This window comes from Neopsephotus bourkii, unplaced genomic scaffold (assembly GCF_033783945.1).
Source record: "Neopsephotus bourkii isolate Nb327-2 ecotype Australia unplaced genomic scaffold, CSIRO-AGI_Nbou_v1 NB_1630, whole genome shotgun sequence".
NCBI classification, from domain to species: Eukaryota; Metazoa; Chordata; class Aves; order Psittaciformes; family Psittacidae; genus Neopsephotus; species Neopsephotus bourkii.
Window position 1 is genome coordinate 2,802,627 of NW_026902105.1, and position 21,481 is coordinate 2,824,107.

General features: G+C 50.4%; 1 protein-coding gene across 2 annotated transcripts; it reads right to left on the bottom strand.

Annotated features, from left to right (window-relative positions):
• Positions 1-8,815: 8,815 nt before the first annotated feature.
• On the bottom strand, positions 8,816-14,105 carry KLF10 (KLF transcription factor 10). Of its 2 annotated transcripts, none has more exons than XM_061373292.1 (4): positions 14,024-14,105; positions 12,114-12,346; positions 11,168-12,008; positions 8,816-10,275 (listed from the first exon to the last, which is right to left on the bottom strand). In XM_061373292.1, the coding sequence occupies exons 1-4, from the start codon at positions 14,103-14,105 to the stop codon at positions 10,016-10,018; spliced, it is 1,416 nt and encodes a 471-aa protein (XP_061229276.1). In that variant the 3' UTR covers positions 8,816-10,015. The 2 variants fall into 2 exon arrangements, with proteins under 2 accessions (XP_061229276.1, XP_061229275.1); XM_061373291.1 differs by lacking the exon at positions 14,024-14,105 and adding an exon at positions 13,874-14,003 and having other exon boundaries at positions 12,114-12,353.
• Between the last annotated feature and the right edge of the window lie 7,376 nt (positions 14,106-21,481).

Genomic DNA, 21,481 nt, shown 5'->3' on the forward strand with positions numbered 1-21,481 from the left:
TCCAGCATATCCCTGGCACTCCCTCCACCCAGCCCAGCCCCCATTTCTGCAAATAAACATCTGCTCAGAAAGCAGTCAACGCTGCAGAGTGACGTGTTTGCAAGAGCAAGGTTTGTGCTGGGTGCTGCACCATACAGGGGCTGTTGCCATGGGGAATATCAGTGTTTGTCAAAACTCTAACATCCAACCCAGCGGATCACAGCGTCCCGCTTCCTCTTGTGCAGTTCACCCACTAAGCTGGGAACAAGTCAGGAAGGTGACAAAATGACTGCAGAGAGGATAGGGAATTAAATTTGCTTGATAAACACAGATGAGAGAAACCAGAGAGGAGAGGTATCAGCGTGCAAACAAAAAGTGCTAGGGAAAAAATAGACCAAAAGGCAAAGGAGTTAATTAATAGCAACATTTTATTTGACTTCAGTGGCACTGAAAGAGTCCTGTGGCTTCAAACCCAGTACTGGAATTGCATTGCAGTCAGTGCTCAGGATTTAAAGAGTTTCTGTTACATGGGTATTAATTACACTTATTAGCGGCAAGGCTGTGCCTTGGCCAGAGGTGGCCCCACAACTCCGCTCTTTCTGCCTGGTTTCTCCTCCTTCCCAAGCCCTGCTTCTGAGGTGTTACCAGTGCAGAGGCTCAGCATGGGGAGGACAAAGTGTGTCTCCCTCCTCTCCAATCGATCAACACCCAGGAGAGGAAGAACGGGAAAAGCCTCCTGTGCCCTTGAACCCAAGTGATGCTTGGTCCTCCTGACTCTTCTCCAAAGCAGCACAGGTACTCAGTTCTGTCAAGTCAAGCCTAGTTATCAGTAAGACAAGAACCAGAGCTTTCACAGAGTAACTATATACGACAGACTCAGAGCTCAAGACAGGCAGGTGAGAGTCCCAGGAGAAAGAAACCCTAAATCATCACCAGCCAGATACTGACAGTGAGGAACGTCTCCAAACTGCAGACTCAACCGCTGCAGGATGTCCTGCCAACACCAAAGTGGGTATCATAACCTCTGAAACCCAGTGTGAAGATGTTGGACCCAGCAAGCCCTGCTAAGTCCGTGTGGAATGAGGCAGCACCTTCCCAAGAGCTCCCAGCCGCCACAGACGGTGTACCGCAATGGCACTACTCAGCTAAAAGAAATGGTTTACTTTATAGCCTGGTTAAGCCAACCAACAACATTAGCAACAGAGAGAAATAAAGTGGATTGATTCCTTATTGCAGGGATTATTTTTAATTAAGTGATTCAGGAAAGCAACACCTTTTGGGTTGATTAAAAGCTTTCTTTAGTGTGGGAATGGCTTTCAGCATCAGCTTAAGTGCTTTCAGGAGGTAGAGTCTGTATTTCTTTGACAGGATGTGATGATGCCAAGACAGCAAGGACAGCACCGTGTCATGCTGCTGAGGAATTCTCCACCTCCCCAGCCGCACTGTTGCAAAACTAAATTCATCGATACTTCATTGGAAAGATTTCATTGATGGTGGTGGTAAAAGCCATTGAAATACCCTTGCAGAACACATTTCTTTTTCTTGTCACCTACAAACACCAACAATACTTTAAGCTCATACAATTTGGGTTATCCTTGTTTTTCTTCAAGGCTGTGAGTAACAAAGGCAGACAACTCTCTTACCTTTTGAAAACAGAACTTTCCTCAAATGAGGCGTCACTTTCATTTCCCCTCAGAAACATGCTGATTTGGGTGGTTTCTTTAAAGATGCACTAATTGAGAAGCCGTCACCCATCTCACTGAAAAGCCTGAAATGGTGTGCAAATAGTGCTATTTTTCACTTTGTGTACACTTAGACCAGAAAAATTATCACTTAAACACTAAAGATCCATCCCCCTCCTACCCCAGACCAGTGCTTTATGAAACCAGCACCTAAATAAACTCCTAAACATGTTAAATCTCACTAAGTGTGCAGGTATCCCACAAACTGGGATGTGTGCTGACCATCAGCACCAAACCATGTCTTGGATGAGAACTGTGGGCGCTGAATCAAGCCACCAGTACATAAACCATGTCTAAAGTGATACCGCAAGCTCATCACCTTCCAGTCTATGTGCCCAGTTTAAGCATCTTTTTAACCATGCTGTGACACGGGTTTGTAACAGGCGTTTGGATTTTGACCCAGTGTCAGAAGCAGAGACTATGTGAGCACAGGGCAAGGGTGCGAGGGCAAAGCTGCATCAGCCATCCAAATGACCCAGGCTGCAGACCCCTCTGCACTGAAAGCACCAGGTGCTGGTGCAGTCTAACCCCATCCAACAGACACCGATCGTGTTTTGCAGGTGGGCCTTTCAAGACCTCAGGCGCTCTTTGCCTTCCTGGCAATAGGTGCTTCCCTCTGCTCCTGACCAACCACATCCCAGAGCAGCAACAGTTATCTGGAATTTAACTGCCAAACCACAGTGCAAACATCTGCTGTGTGGGGTGGCCACACCACGTTGCTTGCATGTGCTCTTGGAGACAGCTCTGGCAGCATTCGGTGGAGCTGAAGCTTTCATTGCTTTCTGCTGTCTGAGTCAGGCAGTGGTGTCTCCAGACAGTGGGACCACCTCAGCTTGCGCACTCAGCAATGCCCTTGCCAGCCACACCAAGGCTTCATGATTAGTGCCAAATAGATTGTTTGCTTGTTTGTTTCCCAGTGGCACCTCCGCATCCCACCTTGCAGTAGAGTGGTGTGAGCTGGAGGGGCTGAACCATGAAGAGATTTCCTGCTCATTGCAAAGGAACCAGCAGAAAGTGAGGTGGAGGAAGCCCCTGCAGCTGCCTCCACCACCAGCAGTGACTCACAGGGCAGTGCTGACCTTCCTGTGCCGTGGCACATCAGCCAGCACTGGTGCCACGGCAGTGGAGAGCTCAGCTGGCTTATCTCCCTCCCGGCAGTGCAGAGGTGGTAACTGGGGAGAGCCTGGCTGCATAGCTGTGCCCCTCAGCAGTCTCTGCGGTGTATGCTGCTCCATGCAGTGCCAATAGATCCATTCCAAAAGATCATATACATCCCACTGCACTCCCCCCTCCCTCCTGGCAGTTATGCTGCCTGGTGCCTGGGAATACACGATCCCACAAAAGTTGGAGTCACCTTCCAGATCTATCTGCATCTAGAATATATTTCTTTCTTTTGTATCTGATAAATAGTCCAGCCTTCCTGCAGCTTTTTCCCTGGCCTGGTGACTCAGCATCGACTCATCAGACCCATTGCTTCACTTGAATAGGGAATTGAAAAGTCTGTTACACAAATGGAAAAAATCCAATAAAAAGATCCCTACCACACACAGGTGCAGATTAGCAGTTAACCAGGTGGGATGTCCTCCTATGGAGAGACCTGGAACAATTCCTGCTGTCCCATGACTGAGCGGGTGCGAGACACAAGCGATGCTATCTAGGCCAGTTAGTCTGTGAGTACTTGTCCTTCCTGCTGGGTCCTTCAGAGTACAATTTCTTCCTCCTGATTCAGTGATGGGTGCTTCTGACCCGTGTCCTGCACTGAGAATTCCACAGGGATATCACAGTTTCCTCTCTATTTCAAACAATGGCAAGACCCTTCTGCCAGTGTGGTTTCCTAGCAAGAGGATCCCACTTCCCTCCTTAACCCCCACCAGCTTCCCTGGCAGTGTGGGAAGCTCATGGATTGCTTCAGCCATGGTCTGCTGAGCAGGGCTGGGGGCCTGGTTGAGTACCAATGCTGGTGGGGAAGGAGGGCCCATAGGCTGTGGTCAGTGAGGGACATGGCTGTGTAGTGCCATGGCTCCAGTGTGGGGTTCAAGCTGCTCCAGTGCCCCCAGCAGGGCTCCTGCTGGTTTCCCATGTCCCAGAATCTGCTCTGGGCTGCAGAAGCCAGTACAGATGAGGAGCAATGTGGTGCTGGGGTGACAGGGTGACCATCACCTTCCAGGTGGAAGGAATGTAGTGCTGGTGGGAAGCACATGGCCTAATTCCCAGTGGTAGGAGTTGCCCATAGCCTGCCCTACCGGCCAGGGACATGGGGAGAGCCCCTCTCCTGAGGACAGCATGCAGTTGCTGACAGGCAGGAATGGGCACTGTGATCCCCAGGAGGGCACGGAGCTTGCCAGCTCTGGGCAGCCCCAGAATAGCCCCAGAGCACCTGCATGGCACCATGAAAAGGAGAAGAAAAGGAAATAATTATGCTCAACCAAGAGCATTAAAGCTAATGGCTCCCTAAACCTGCATAGCAATCAGATCCCAGCAGCAGCTCCAGTTGCTGTGAAGATCCCAGCCCTCACAATTACACAATGACAACTTCATGGAGTTCAGCCCAGATGGCATTAATGAAACAAGAAGTTTGTGAGGGTTTAAAATACAATCGACTTGATGAATGTCAGTTCCTCCTGCGTGTGCTGGAGGCGGTCAGGAAACAGAAGATGGTGTAGGTTCAACAACAAGGTGTTTGGTGACAGCCAGCATGGCTTCACTAAGGGGAAATCCTGCCTGACCAATGTGGTGGCCTTCTATGATGGGGCTACAGAACTGATGGACAGGAGTAGAGCAGTTGATGTCATCTACCTGGACTTGTGCAAAGTGTTCGACACTGTCCCACATGACATCCTTGTCTCTAAATTGGAGAGACATCAATTTGATGAATGGACCACTCGGGGGATAAAGAACTGGCTGGATGGCCGCACACAAAGAGTTGTGGGCAATGGCTCAATGTCCAGCTGGAGACCAGTTACGAGTGGTGTCCCTCAGGGATCAGTGTTGGGACCGGTCTTGTTTAACATCTTTGTTGCTGACATGGACACTGGGATTGAGTGCGCCCTCAGCAAGTTTGCTGATGACATCAAGCTGTGTGGCTCGGTTGATACACTGGAGGGAAGGAATGCCATCCAGAGGGACCTTGACACGCTTGTGAGGTGGGCTGATGGCAACCTCATGAAGCTTAACCATGCCAAGTGCAAGGTCCTACACCTGGGTTGGAGCAATCCCAGGCACAGCTACAGGCTGGGCAGAGAAGAGATTCAGAGCAGCCCTGTGGAGAAGGACTTGGGGGTGCTGGTTGATGAGAAAATGAACATGAGCCAGCAGTGTGCGCTTGCAGCCCAGAAAGCCAACCGTATGCTGGGCTGCATCAAAAGGAGTGTGACCAGCAGGTCCAAGGAGGTGATCCTGTCTCTACTCTGCTCTTGTGAGTCCTCACTTGGAGCACTGCGTGCAGTTCTGGTGTCCTCAACATAAAAAGGACATGGAACTGTTGGAACAAGTCCAGAGGAGGGCCACGAGAATGATCAGGGGACTGGAGCACCTCCCATATGAATATAGGTTGAGAAAGTTGGAGCTGTTCAGCCTGGAGAAGAGAAAGCTGCGTGGAGACCTCATAGCAGCCTTCCAGTATCTGAAGGGGGCCTATAGGGATGCTGGGGATGGACTCTTCATTAGGGACTGTAGTGATAGGACAAGGGGTAATGGGTTAAAACTTAAACAGGGGAAGTTTAGATTGGATATAAGGAGGAAGTTTTTTCCTGTCAGGGTGGTGAGGCACTGGAATGGGTTGCCCAGGGAGGTTGTGAATGCTCCATCCCTGGCAGTGTTCAGGGCTGGCTTGGACAAAGCCTTGGGTGAGATGGTTTAGTGTGAGGTGTCCCTGCCCATGGCAGGGGGGTTGGAACTTGATGATCTTAAGGTCCTTTCCAACCCCAACTATTCTATGATTCTAACTATTCAAACTCACTTGGGTCTTGCTGGGTCCCTGGAGAATATTTAGCCAAGCAGGGTGTGCTCGTGCCACACTGCAGCAGTGAGTGCACAGGCAGCCCTGGCTTGGCTGCATCTGGTTACGAGGGCAGTTGTTGCCACGTGGGTACCTTGACACCTACTGAAAACTTCAGAGCAGTTGAAGTAGTGGTCACAGCAGACATCTGTCCAGCACACAACTACCTCGACTTTCAGAGTAGAACACACAAGCAAGTACAAAGCTTCATCCAAACTGTGTTCTCCTAACAGAGCTTCTGGATCATTTAACGTGTTTCATATGATTATTACCTGATTGATATCCCAGCACAGGAACTGCATTGGCAAGTGTAGCCCCTGTCTGCTTGTGAGCATAATGAGATGACTAAAGATGTGTTTTGCTCTTGTTTTCTTACTGCTAATGTACCGTGTTTTCTTTTGGTGACAACAGAAAGTGTTCAAGATCCCCATTTTCCTAGAAAAGACATGGAATCTCCATGTGACACACTCAATTACATCATAAGACATATTCCAGAAGCATTTGTTTTAGCTGAGTATCACCCCCTGACCACATGCTCCAGGAGCAGCAAAGGTTTCTGCAGAAAACCTGCGGTACAGAACAGGGAGCCTGAGCCTGCAGCGCACGTACTCATTCATTCATCACTCCTCTTGACCTGATTTTGTGCTCTAACTTTTCCGGCAGGCTGCAAGTGTTTCCTTGGTGACCCAAGTTTGTTGCCAAAGCAGACAAATGAATCATCTATTTACAGTAAAAGTGGGGAGTTGCCAGGGGAATACCTGATGCCTCTGCATACTATGCACAAGCCTGAGGACAAATGACAATAAAGCCCTTCTTCCTGGCCCTTTAGGCATGTGCCGCATCTGTGCTCATAGCATCACAGAATGGTTTAGGTTAGAAGGGACTTTAAAGATCATCAAGTTCCACCCCCCTGTTATGGGCAGGGACACCTTCCACTAGACCAGGTTGCTCAAAAGACTCATCCAACCTTTCCCTGAACACTGCCAGGGATGGGGCATCCACAGCTTCTCTGGGCAACCTGTTCCCATGTCTCATCCCCCTGGCACTGGGGGGTGTTGTGGCACCTACCCCAACACCAAGGCTGTCCGGGTCCCCTGTCAGGATCACAGGACCAGTTGGTTAAGGGTAGCTTGAAAAAGCACTGCTGGGTGGTAAAGCTCAGGAGGAAAAACCTCAGAAAGCCAGGCTCTCCAGGCAGGATGGGTGGACAGGCTGCTCTGGATCATGTCTGAGCTGCATCTGTGGCTTTGGACAAGCTGCCCCTGTGCAGGACCCCTCTTCTTTTAAAATACATATTAGTTCACTTACAGAGCATTCGAGCCTCCCACAAATACTCCTGCTGTAATGGAAATAATTCTTCTCCAAACCACAAGGGAAAATGCTTGCTTTTTCCAGCCTTTTCTCTGAAGAGATCCAAATCCCCGAGCACTGGCAAAGGCACGCTCAGGGCACATGCAGAGTACTCTGGCATCAGAGGTCCCCATTACTCATCCATCCTGGTTTTGGCAGGGGGTGGGATATGCAGACCCCAAGCTCCTCAGGCAGGCAGGCACTTTTTGTCCCCCCCAAAGGGATCCAATCTCCCCCAGCATCCACCAGCAAGGTAAGCACACCAAGCGTGGGGCATACATATCGCTTTGCTTTGGCCACATCTCCCCTTTCCCAGGACAACTTGTGAGACCGGGACGGGGAATGTCTCTCACCCCAACTCACGCAACGGATGTTACCACTGCAGCATCAATTTTTATGTGCACACATGGCTTTGGAGATAAAGGCTAAGCAGCAAGATAGTTTACAGATACTTCCAAAATCTGGTTCCAAGAATATACGCTAATCTTTTGGTTCCCTCTGGATCAGCCTCACAGAGCTGGGTATCTGCACAGCAACAACAGGCTGACCACAGCCAGCACCACCGGTGTTGGCATTAAAGTACTGATCACGGGGGTTTGCTGAGGGCGTTTTGGTTTGCATTTCTGCTTCATGACTAAACCCAAGCAGGAGGTGTGTGTGTGGTTTGCCTACAGGAGTAAGGAAATCCTAATTGCTGACAGAAATCTCTGGAAAATTCATAAAGTTTCCTGATATAGAACCAAATTTGCCTGCATGATAGGTCAGCATTGAAAAGGTGTCTAACAATGCCCTTCCAACTACATTTTGCAGAGTAGACTTGGGTTAATCCCCCCAGGTAGATGGTTTCATTTCCAGTTGGCTCCATGGTTAAGCTTTAAAAAATGGCATGTGAAGTAAATTTACAATTACAGCTCCACCTTGGGCTGGAACTAGTGGGAAGCACGCTTCTTACTGCTAAACCCGGTACTTGGAGTGAACACCTCTTTTACCTGGCTCACAGCAAGGCCAACAGCAGGGTTTCCCCCACAGCCTTCCCCTAGTGCCCTGGCAGGTGCTGGCAGGACAGGGTCTGAGCACGTGGATCCTACACCATCAGCACTGGCAGCTGCTGTTCCTTCGGGAAACATAGGCAGCAGGGACAGACACAGCATGGGAACACCCTTTTATTCCCCTTTTCTTGAACGGCAGCATAAGGGCATGCGCCTGGGCAGATTGAAGCTCAGCTCCCTGCTGAGGTGGAGGGGTTCAAAGCACCTGCATGCACTGCAGGAGAGCCTGGATTCAAGGTTCAGTGTGCCAGGCAGGGCTGGTGAGGGCACCTGGACCCTTAGCCATTGGCTAGTTGCAGATGTGGAAGAGCTGTTCACTACTTCATCTTGTGCCTGTGAAATATAAAATCCCTTGAAGCAAGATGGCAGAGAAGGACTCACACTCCTGGGGAAGTGTCTCTCGCACTGGGATGTAGTAGTGTATTAGCTGGGACAAGGAGAAAGGGCAGTGACTCCGGTTTTCCCTCCACAGGGCACTGCGTCAGGCAGGGCAAGGTAAGGAGTGCCACTGTCCCAAACACCCTGTGGGAAGGGCTGGAGTCAGCAGACGGTGATTGCAAAACTTGGGATCCCTGCAGGCAGGGGCCGAGCAGCAGGAACAGCACCCAGTGCCAGGCAGAGAACCAATGCTGCCTGCCCACTGCCCTGTTCTTGCAAAAAGGAGTTCTGCTACGAATCAAAACCAAGAGAGGGTGGTATTAAAGAAAATTGGGTTTATTGTAAACAAAGTATAAAGTACAACATAAGAAATGTGCAAATCTTTAAAGTAGTCACAAAAAGCGTATCTAATACACTATTGTCGAACTTGTCCACTTCCTGGTAGGTGTCCTCGACATAAAATGATAAAATAGAGATAGTGAAAGTTGATGCATTATTTGTCACAAAAGCTACAGTTTAAATTCTAGGCTGGTGTCTTTACTGCCTTGTTTTACCTTTCAAATCACAACTTTCTAATTTAATACAATACATAATATACCAGTTTCATTTTTTGTATAAATCATCTCTCAAAGAATAACATGCTCAAGAAGCCCAAGAGTCTTGGTTTCTTCCTTAACCAACCCGAGCAGTTTCAGTTACAACATTTCTCTTAAAAGTGCCCTATGTCCCTGCAGTGAACACAGCTGTGAGAGGGTGCAAAGGAAACCGCCAGCAACACAGGAGCAGAAGCATTACCCCATGCCCAGGTACAACCAGCTGAAGGAGCACAAAGCTTGCTGGAGAAGCTGGGACAGTATCAAAGCTAGCAAGGGGTCAGGATCACCCAGGCAGTGCCCTTGGGTGCCCACGCCGAGCCCTTCCAGACCAGGCTGTGTCCAACACCTCGTGCTGGAGCAACAGTCTCAAATCTCCATGACTTTGGCACCAAAGCACTGCTTACAATGGGGCCAGAAAATGAGTAGGAGAAAAAGATTCCTACCAAGAAAAGGTGGCAGAAGCAAGAAAACTGATTTAGATTATCTTACATGGGTGCAATCTGGGCTTTCATGCCTGCGCCCGTATGCTGCTGTCTTCCTAGTCCATGCTGCACTGAAGACTGGCAACAGGAAGTTAGAACCGGAGTTGGTCTCAAGTGCCAGCAGCAAACCTTCAGCAACACTTACACGTGACTGACCTCGAGTATCCACGAGCAATTTGCAAGATTTAGAACTAACACATGATCTGCTCTAGACCCTTCCCTTCCTCTCTCTCCTTACCAGTGTAAAAGACACCCGCTGCTCCAGTCAGCCACCAGTTCTCCCAGCAACATTTTTGTGAGGAGCACAGACTGCTGCTGCCTCCCTGCTGCCCTGCCGTCAGCAGCAGGCGTGGGAGAACCACAGACTGGGAGGAAAAGCCTTTTTCCAGCTGGCACATCCCAGTGACAACAGTTAATTCCACTGCCTTTAGCACAAGCCCTCTCAATGCGCAGTGGCCGCTGTGGGCGGCACAGCGATGTCGCTCAGCTTGCTCACTTCCATCTGCCAGTTGGGCAACTTCTTGGCCGACAAGTGGCGCCGGGCGTGCTTCGTTAAGTGGTCACTTCTCATGAACCGCCGCTCACACATGGGGCAGGCAAATTTCTTCTCCCCAGTATGCGTTCTGCGATGGCGAGACAGTTCATCAGACCGTGCAAACCTCCTCTCGCAGCCCTTCCAGCTGCAGCTAAACGGCTTTTCTCCTGAAAGAGAAGAATTACAGAGGAAGAAACCACCATGAGTACCAAGTGAGCAGCAAACTCCGCTGCCTTGACTGGCAGAATTGGACTTTTTTAAAGAAAAGCTCCTATCATGACAGTTGAAGGAGAATCTACTTAATTAGATACATGAAATGTGAAAAAATTTTTACCTACCAATATTTAAACACACAGACTCATCATCCTCAAGGCTAAGCAGTACAAAGGGTTAACTACTCTCTGGAACCAATCTGAGGTGCTCTTTACATCTCCAGACAGCTGATTCTAATTCAGCCCCAAGTGAACTGCAGATTGTGACAACTTAGCATGCCTAAAACTGCCCTCTGAAACACAATCAGTAAGAACGCTTTGTGTACAGAGCCCTGATCATGCACTGTGAGCCTGTGTTAAACAACATGTGACTCTTTCTGCTGCTGCAATTAAGAGCTGAGGCATGGAGTAGTTACTCTAAAATCACCAAGGCAGGAATAGTTTGGAGTAGATCCCTATGTTCTCTCATAAAACGATCTCTTTTAAGTTTTACCCACTTCTGACAAAAGCATTCTTGAGGAGAAGCCTAATGAGGCATCTTTTAACTCTGGAAAAACAAGACTCTGCATCAGGCAAGGCTTTGCTTCTACACTCATCAGAAGCATTACTGGGCGCCCTCTGACATGAAGCAAGTCCAGCACAAGCAAACTGCTGAGTCAATTTCCCCTGCGGGAGATTTCCTGTCAGAGATTAGGCAGCATTATAACGCACATTGGCAATAAAAAGGGTTTCATTGCTGCCCCACAATTTGTTCCATGAACAAATTCGGTAATCGCTAGAACCTTACCACCTTGTGTATGTAACCACAATTTTCTGCATTAGTTTTTAACATCCAGCAACAACCAACCTGTGTGCGTTCTGACATGGGCCTTCAAATGTGAGCTCTTGAAGTACGTTTTCCCGCATCCTGGGTAGCTGCAAATGTGACTTCTTATTCTCGAAGAGTCAGCGGGAGGAGTGGCTTTTGCTGCAGAAGGTACAAAGCCAGGAGCAGGGGCAATGGGAGAGAGTCTCGTGCCATTTGGACTAATAATGGGAGCTTTGGGGCTCTGCACAACTGGCTGGGGCACAACAAACATAACAGCACCCTTGGGAACTTGGGTACCCATGAAGACCATGGGCTGACACAGAGCCGGCTGCTGGCTTGGCGCAGGGTTGGGCACCACGGCCGTCACAACGCTGTTGCTTGCAGGCAGAGGGACCATCTGGCAAATCACTGGCACAGGGGGGGCTCCACTGCCTTGGGCAGGACACGGCGGGACCACCGGGACAGCCTGATGCCTGCTGCTGACCAAGGGCTTTGTGAGGGCCACCGGAGCGACGGCTGTTTCTGCAGTTCTCCCTTCCACCACTGGCAGCTCGCTGCTCTCATCACTGGCTCTGCTCAGCGCCACGGCAGAACACTCCAAATGCTCTGCTTTCGTGTTTTCCTTACTGCTTGTTTCCCTCAAAACACCATCCGGGTATTTCAGCACACTGGCTGTTCTCACCGGGCAGGTCTGGCGATTACAAAGCTGGGCATCGGCCGTGTGGCGAATAACACTAGTTGCCTGAGCCTTCAGGGGCCTCTCCACCTCTCTCTGAGGCACGGCAGGCACAGGAGACTTGGCAGCCTCGGCCAGCGACTTGCCAGGGTGGACCACCTGCGACATGTCCAAGTCGGAAGGACTGTAGGGGGGGGTCAGGCACTGTATGTAGGAGAGAGACAGAGTGGGAGGGGGGGCACGTTACCAACACGTCACTACACTGGTTGTTAAAAACAAGCACGCACATGTAAAAATCCAGGCACTTACAAAAGCTGGTATTGCACTGAAGTCTGCTACTCCAGGAAGCAAGGTCTCATCGCACTCTTCTGACATATCAGATGCTGGAGTTATAGGTCTCATTTCTGCATGTTTTTTGAAGTCTGATCTCCAATTGCAGCTCATAGAAATAAGCGCTTCTACAGCCTCAAAATCACTTTTTTCAGGAGTCTTGTTCCAGAAATATCTACTATCTCTCTGTTTCTCAGTCATCATGTCCATTTCTTACTCCTGTTTTGGTTACAGGGGAAAAAAGGAACTTTAAACATGATACCAAGTTTTAATATTCTGCAGCTACTCATAAAATAAAGCACCATAAAAGCCAAACAAAGCAACCTGTGCAAGATAAAGACACTTGGTCGTGTGAAGGGCATGCCTGTATTTCCCTGGCTCCTTTCTCATATAAATAACATTTTAATGACGTTCTTAGTGGGGAAATCTGGACATCTGGTGAAGACTATGTATTTTCTTGAGACAAAAGAACTCCCTCCAAATCTTCAGCAACACTTTAAGGTATTCCACATCGCAAGTGTTGTGTCTGAAAGCTTAATTAAAATCTTCACCCAAAGAAAGCGAAGCTTCTTCCCCCATTCCACCCTCCTTTGATTTTTGCTTTAAACACAGCCCTAGGTGTTGTTTTTGTCACAAGAAAGGACTGCACTGACCGATGCACACCTTCTTCAAAACACATCAGCCAACAAAAACGTTCCAGGAAATACACAAAGGGTGTCTGCCACACGCATATACACGCAACGAAGATCACCTCTTGGTCACTATCTGCCCGGTCAGCACACACAACCGACCCAGGCAGAAAGCCTCCTAAGGGTGCACCATTATCCCCAACGCAGCCTTCCTGCCGAGACACTGCGGGTGGGAGCCCCGCGTCTCTGCCAGCTGCAGCCCGAGGGAGAGGCGCCGTTTGGGAGGCGCGGGGCGGGCGCTCCCAGCTGTCACCAGCAGCGCCCACGGCGGCGCCCGTTGGACGCCAGCCACGCTCACCTCAACGCACCCCGCCGGCGCTGCCCGCCCCCGCGCTCCCCGATTGGCTCCCCGCGCCGTGCCACGCCGGCGCCCATTGGCCGGCGCCGATCGAGGCGTGGCCCGAGGGCGGAAGTGGGGGTGGGTGCATGTGAACAAAGCGTGATCAGCGCCCGCGCGGTGGCGCGGGTACTGCCGCGCGCCGACCTTTCACCCAGTTCCCCGCGCGGCCGCCCCCGCCCTCGGGCAGGCAGCAGGAAGGGAGCCCGCCACCGCCGCGCGCCAGCCGCACCCCGCCCCGCCCCCTGCGCCGGGGGAGCCGCGCCGCCTCGGCGGGGCTGGGCTGGGGAGCGCCGCCGCGCCCGCCGTGGGGGAGAGGGAAGGAAGCGAAGCGGCGTCCCCACGGTACGCGGGCCCGCGGCTCGGCTCCGCCAGCACCCAGCGGGGGACGGCAGCCGGCTCTTACCCGCAGCGCCGGCTCCATCCCCGGCCCCCGAGCCGTCCACCCCCTTTTGTCGGCTGGCCTCGACTGACCCCGCCAAGCCGAGATCCCCTAGTGCTTGAGTTCCCCCGCTGCCGCCAGGCACAAGCAGCCGTGGATCCCGCCGCTGCCTCGCGCGAGGCGCGCCCGGGGTCGTACGCACACCGGCGTGTGTGTGCCAACGGGATCCCGGCTCGCCTCGGCCGCCCCTTGGGAGCTCTCCCCGCGGGGACTCCCCCGCTCCTTTCCCTCACGCCGCCCGGCAGCCCTGGTCCCCCCAGCCGCGGCTCACCGCCTCAGCCCGTGCCGCTGCCCGCGGTCCCTCCTCTCGCCCGTGCCGCCACCCCGCGTCCCCTCAGTCTGCCCCGCCGCGCTATCCCCGGGGTCTCGACCTCCTCCGCGCCCGCTGCCCTGCTGCCGGCGCCGGTCGCTCACCGCTGACGGGGCTCTAGTCTGCCGGGCGCGCCCCGCGCCGCTCTCCGCGCGCTGCCTTTATTTTCCTCTTTTTGTTCGCCGCTCCCCATTCAGGTGGCGGCTCCCCCGGACCCGCGCGCGGACGGGGAGGGGGGGGAGAGGGGCGGGGCTCTCTGCCACCCTCCGCCAATCACCTGCAAAGGTGTGTGAGGTGCCGGCCAATGGGAGCCGGGCGCCCGCGCGTGATCGGCGGCTGCCCCGCAGCGTGGCCAGTGTGTCAGCGCGGCGTGTGCGAGGCGCGCGGTAAGTCCCCGCCGCCGACTGAGTCAGTGCCGGCCCCGCCCCTCTCCTTCCCTCCTCCCCCCCGCCCCCCCGCGCGAGGGCGGCCTGGCGTTTCCTCGCGCATGAGGTCACGCGGCAGCGGGAGGGTGGGGGGAAGCGCGGCCCCCGCCCTCCCGCCGGCCTGAGGTGGAGTGGGTTAGCGCCTGGGCGTGCCCGGGGACTGCGCCGTGGGGCGGCCTCCCCGGGGGTTCACCCGGTCCCGTTGAAGGCCGGGCGGGCAGAGCTCCAGCCTGCCCCCAGCCCAGCCCAGCCCCGCCCTGCCCAGCCCCGCAGCGGTGTCCGCCAGCGCAGCAGGTCTGGTGGGCGTAGCCCGCGGGGTCGCACCGCTGCCCGCCCCGCAGCTGCCGGTCAGCCGGGTGTGCGCTGGTTGCGGTGCTGCAGCTTGCGGCACGGCGGAAGGGCGAGAGCTGCTGAGGTATTCTGCTCGGTGCAGAGCTAAGGGTGGGTTCGTTTTCCTGTCAGAAAGTTTGAATAAAAGCAGAGGAGGTGCCTGCGTGTGCCGGCAGCTGAGCAGCGGGATCCCGAGCCAGCCTGCAGCTGTGGAGCGCTGCTTGTGCCAGGGCGCTCCCCTGAGCTAGAAACTCTTCTTGTGCTTCGGTATGGCTCAGTTGCAGTTCTCCTATTTAGCCAGCCTCGCTTCAGAGCTCTCCCCCCTCCGCCTCGGCAGTCCAGCCTCGTTTGCTCACAGCAATTTTCTACTTATTATTTTCCTTAGATACGGCTTCCTGTTTTACCCCTTTTCAATGATATTCTTAAATACGGTTTATTCCCCTTGTCAGACAGTCCCAGTTGACAGAAGGGGTCTGACAGCAGGTTATGTCATAGAATCATAGAATAGTTAGGGTTGGAAAGGACCTTAAGATCAACTAGTTCCAACCCCCTGCCATGGGCGGGGACACTTCCCACTAGACCATGTCCTCCTGTAAGTTGCCTGGAAACCTCCCAGAATGTTTGGTTCTGTCTGAAAGTGTAGAAAAAATGCTGCAATAGTAATAAATGAGCAGTTTATTCAGCCTGAAGAAAGAATGAAGGTAGAATAATTGCAAAGCATGAGCACAGAGTGAAAAATAGAAACCAGTTCTTAATTAGTTCAAAGATGAGTGTATCGGCAGCAGAATGGTAGTTTTATTCCCAGGAAGACACTTTTTTTTATTGCTTTAATTCCAGCATTTCACTGGTGTATTGTACAGCTGGAATTCCTGTTGGCTTCATGTTGGTAGCCCATTTGCATCCGGTGGGATGTGCTTGCCTATCGAGCCTCCTGCACTGGGCAGTGTTGGGGTACGTACCTCTCTTCTCACTCCTGCAGCTTCCAGGATTGTTACCTCTGACAAAACAGCTTGTGACTCCCACAATTGTTCCTGTTCCCTAACCCAGGTACCTGCCTGCCTGCTGGCCATGCCTGCCAGGAAACAGATTGGCTTGTCTTGCCTTATCTAGAGGGAATACCCAAAAGAGATTTTCCTTTAGAATGATCCAAATCCTTTTCACTAGTAGCAACAAAAAAGTGTTTACAAATTACTCCACTGTATTCCACATCTCTGGATGTCTTAATGGGAGAAAGTATGTTTATTGTCTGTTTCCCACTGAAATCAACAGGAAAAATTGCTGCTTGACTCCCAGAACCTGCTCTCCTTTGCCAAAAGGTGCTACTGTCACATGAGGCACAGCTGGGGAAAGACTTCTGGGCTCATCAGTGCATCTCTCTGCATCCGTTCTGGCTGAAATAGAGGTTGTGGAACTATTACCTAATAGTTCTTGGTGAAATCCCGTGTTTTCCGTTTGCGGCAAGTTCTGTCATGTTTTTTGTGATTGTAATTGTTTTTATTTAAAATGTTTTGAAATAGTTTTTGAAGCATCTTGTTGCCCCTGAAACTAAATGTGTAGGAGTTGCACCAGCGTTGCAGTTTAACCCTCCGTGATAAATACACTCACAAAACCAATAGCTTCTTCCTGTATGACACCAGAAAATTAGGCAGATCTTTGTCACTCCTTTCACTCTTACATGTATGTAATGCCTATACACAAGTTTTACTGATAGAGTGAGAACTTTAGTATTAAAAATCTAGTGGCCAAGGTGAACTAAAGGTCTGTAACGTGAAATCCTGTTACCATTTTTAGTTTGCTTGCTGTGGCAAGATGTTGGAGGTGTGTGCTGGACTGTTTGGGGATGCTAAGGGGATCCTGCAGTAATTTTCTAGAAGTGAACTATTCTTTGGAGAAAACATGATTAGCTTCATGTAAAATGAAAAAATGAAGAAATAAGTATAGCAATTTTTGAGCTGGATCACTTGCCTTTTGGATTTGTCATAAGGGCAACTTTAGGGGACACTGAGTGAGGCTGTTGTAAATACTTTGAAGTTTTGGCTGTCTCTCTCGGTTTACACAACATGAAGTAGGATGTGACCCAACACTGATGGGTACTTCTGGCCACTGCTATGGTATAACTATGAGAAAATAGCAGCGGGCTGACTTGCAATATCAGCTCCTGCTATCCTGATTTGTTCTTTTCTTGCTCTTCTCTCTCCACCTGTCCTTGCTTTACCTCCTTATCTATATTCACTTTGGCTTCCCATAAGACCTCTTGGCTCTTTGCTGTTGTTGCTGTGGGTTCTGCTGGATCACCCTTGCTGCTTGCAGCAGCAGTTCTTTATTAGTCCTCACAGCCTGCCTTTCCCAGTTGCCACCCAACCTCATGTGCCCTTGGCACACGCACCAGTTGTTAATACTTAATACTTCTTAATGCACCTTCCTTCCCATGACATCCATGTTCTGTGAAAGCCTCTCCCTGTGGCCGTTCCCAGTGAGCCTGCCAGAACCTGCTCCACACTGCCTGCAGCCATTCATACCCTGCCACTGCTTCAGCCAATTTCAGGATTTTCCCTATCAGTTCCTCTCCAACCACTCCATACCAGGGTGCTCCTAACTCTGCCTCCCCAGCTGCCATCTTTATTTGCTTCTTGTAACAAGCTCATTTCAACTTTAATTTCCAGAGCAACCCTCCACAGCTGTTCTTCCCTTCAGTCTGCTCTTCCCATCACTTGGGAAACCTCCTGATCATTCTCCCTCCACCTGTGTTACTTCTCTTCTCACCCCTGGGGTTTGTTTCCACCATGTCAGTGCTTGTCTTCTCCTGCTGCCATCCACGTGCACAGGACCTTCTGGCCCTACCCTGCTGACCAGGGGCAGTCAGTCCCCAGCGTGGCTGGGCCTAGTAGGTCAAATACTGCCATGCTTTCTCTCTTCATGGCCTTTAGGCAGATCTTCTGGTGAAGTCTGGATGCTGACTGTGGTACTTGGCAGGGAGTATGTGCTGCCTGGTGGTGATGTGAGGGACTCTGCGAGAGAGCAGAGAGGGGCTTTGCTGCTCCTGTCCTTCACAGGCAGGCTTGACTGTCATCTCAGTGGCATGTCCCATACCGGCATGGCTAGCAGCTGGCCTTGGAATGGGAAAGAGCAGCCCTTGGAAGCGGGGAGACTCAACTGCTCCTGACTCCCATACTCCATGGGAGCATCGTGTCTCCCCACAGACCTTCAGTCCCTTCTGAATGCACAGCCAGGAGCCCTGCATGTGTGTTGAGCTGTTGTACCCACCCTCCTCTTCTCCTCCTGCACTGACATGGCCTGCCTTGTGCTCTGCATGTGAACTGCAGGGCAGAACTGTCAAAACCATTTCTCCCAAAAATAATCTCGGCTTCAGAGGCTGGAAAGTGTGACAGCTCATTTTCATATGCAGAGCAATGCAGTGGGTGTCCAAAAGCAGCTGAGGCTGAGGGGGTGGCCAGGGAAAGGCAGCTCTGAAAGGGCAGGAAAGTGGCAGCAGGGAACATGAGAGGAAGGACAGAAGGAAGAGAGAAAACTGAGAATGGGGATGGGTGAAAGGGTGGCTGGAGGCAGAAAACAGCAAGCTCAGGACAAGAGAGGGTTGTACAGGGCTGGGTTGTTCTCTGATCCCTGCTATTGCTCATGCTCATTTATTAGTAATCGGGAAAGTGTCTCTGCTGCTACAGACAGCAGTTGCAGAGCTTTTGGAGAGGTGGAGCATATAACCAACAACAAGGCAGCTTCTCTCCTCTTTTGTCTTCTCTAAGTTCTTTTCCCTTCCTTTTAATCCCACAATTTCCTCACACATCCCAGCCTTAGGGAAGACCTGCTTTGTCCTGGGTCTGCAATCACTTATTAGAATTTTAGATGAAACCTAGAACTTGTCATTAAAACTTCACTTTATGGGGTTTAGTTTGCTTTACCAGTCTGATGCCAGACAGAGCAAGTCCTGTTCGGCTGGCAGCACCATGTTCCTCCCCAGCCCTGTGTGATGCTAACCCCAGTTTCTGTGTACGCACATTCTACACAGTATTGCTCATGTCTTTTTTTTTTCCTCTGGAGCATTTGTGGCTGTTTCTGAGTCACCACAGTTCCAGACCTGCCATGCCTGCTCATCACTGGTCAGTGGAAAGCTTCAGAGGCTGTTAGCAGCACTGCTGCTCTAGGGGAGAATAAAGCCCCTTCAAACACCCCTAATGAAGCCCAGGACAGGTAAGAGAAGCTTATTAGCAAGTGAGCAGTTTTGAACAAAACTGATTTTCTCTGGCGATCACTGGAAGCAGCTGAAGGATCACTGTCAGTTCACATGTATTTTCCGTTCATTTTCCCAGGGAAGATGGGGATGTGGTCTTATGCAGCCCAGGAGAAAATAGACATGTCTGGGTTTTTCATTGAGAAGATGTTTGTGATTTTGATTTTTAAGCACTTGTGGGTTATTTATGCATGCCTATTACACTATATCTTAAGTTTAAATTTCCCAGAAAACCACCTATCCAGCCTTCTTCTAATGTGGAAAGCTAAATTGTCATGGGGTTGGGAAGAAAATTTGCAACATGGCTGGTGAATCACTGGCCAGCTGTGTGACTGCAGTTCTGTTCACTGGTCCAAGGCTGCCAGACAAAACTCCAGTCTTCTGAATTTCACCCTGCTCTTAAGAAAACACATCTTTGGATGGCATATCTGTGGCTTATCTTGTCTTTAGCATATGGAGTTAATAAAGTTGCTCCTTTATCTTAAACTCTTGGCTTCTACATACTAATGAGGAAGAGCCATTTCCCACTTCTTGGGACTGGACATCTTTGATGGGTATTTTTAAGCTCTGATGTTACATGTGTACCTGTTTCACAGAAAACTCTGGAATAGGTGGTTATTTTGGTCAGAGCAGAAAGAACCTAGGTGAGGAAATGATTGCTTCAGTATGCCCTAAAGATTGTGAGAGGTTTTAGATTCTCTTCCTTTAGTTCAGGATCAGGTTGTATGCCAGCCAGACCTTTCCTCAGGTCCTGTGGCTGTCACAAGAACTGTGTAAGGACACTGGGCAGAACAATGGTACCAGCTACAACCCTGCTTCTCATCCATGGTTCTGGAAGGTCAGCCAGAATGGGTGTCTGGTCAGCTCAAACCAACCATTGCACACTTGCTGCATGTCTTGGTCCAAGAAATCCTAGCAATTCTCTATAGTGGAAATCAGGAGTTAATATTGGAATGCTTTGTTGATTCTTTCCATGTAGATCATGCTTCCTATTTCACTTCACGTGGTGTAACCATGTGTTTATTTTCCATTAGTATCTTGTGTGGTCTTTCTTCACTTGGGCAATGATGGTGGTTTTGTTGATACTCCCAGTAAAGGGGAGCATTGTTGGGTCCTGTGCATGATGTCAATATAGGCTATTTCACAGGAAAATGGATACCTTTGGAGAGCTGTGGAAGAGTATGGCAAAGTGGCACTGTTTATTTGCAAGCGGAGCTTTGAAAATGTCAGAAAACATAACTGTTTTCTACTTGTGAGGATGATGTATGGGTCTGTGTGTCCCACTACTTTGAATGGTGTTATTTATTATTTTTGGAGCTTTCCCAATGTCATGATTTATTTAACTGTTTAGTATAAAACCTGACTGATCAATCTGAATTTTTGCTAGCAAAATCATATACTTAGAAGCTGAACTGCCAGCCAGTAAGAGGAGAGGGGGACAGCATCTAGGCACTGTAGAATGAGCTTGTGTAGCTAGCAAAGCCACATGCTGTGATCAGATAAAAGCTTTTCCCCAACGAAAGCGTTAGGAACACATTTGGGTGCTTTTTCATGCCAAAACAGAATTTACTTGTTACACAGTGACTTAATGCCCACTGCCTTTCAAGAGTTCCTCTGATAGCTTAAATCCTGGTGGTATGAAGGAGGTGAGATGGTGGTGTGGCCAGGGCATCTTGTGTGATGCATCAATATGGTGTAGAAATCAGCAAGGATAGCTTTGCTGGTAACAGCATTTCTGCACCTCCTGTTATAGGTATTTTGATAGAAGTCATGGTCCTTCTTTTCTTTCAACCTATTTACCTTTAATAATTTTTAACTATTGTCTAGTTTCAGCCCCATATGACAGATGACATAGAGGTGGTAACAGTTCTTGCAGTGTTAATTTGTTCCTGCTAGTACTTGATCCCACCTTCACTGCATACCTGTTTATCTTTAAGCAAGCAAATAGTCTCTGGACAGGAAAGTACAGGTGCAAAAATGCAGGTAGCATGTTGTACATACAGTACGGGCCAAACTGCACCCACTTTACCTCCTAGCACCCAGAGTGCTCCTGTATGTATTGGCAGGCCTTGAGCTCTCCCATATCCGGCTGCTGTCTCTTGCCAAATGCCTGGCTCCCGTACCACACCCTTGGCATCCTGGCACAAAGCACACCACTGGCATGCTGTTAAGCAACCTACTCGCTATTAGTAATTGATTTTTTTCTCCCCTTCAGATGTCACAGGAACTAAGGGCAGAGGGGATATTTGAGGGACCTGTAGAGATCAAAGCCTTGTGTTTCATTTAAAGAGACATCATAAGAGCCTCAGATAGATAGCCTCTTGGCAGCAATATAAGGATTGAGCAAACTACTTTATTTTTTTTAAACACGAGCCAATGTGAAAGCCAGCTGGGTGTTCCTCAGTGCAAGTATCTCCACTGTGGTTCCAGATCTATGCAAGGGGCTGCAGAGGAGATCCCTGTTTACTCTCCAAATGTGCAATGTGCAGAGATGGTGTTGTCTTTGTCAGAGATAGTGTTAGCTTTGTCAGGGAGGGAACCCCCGTCAGTGGGGTTGCTCTCATGACC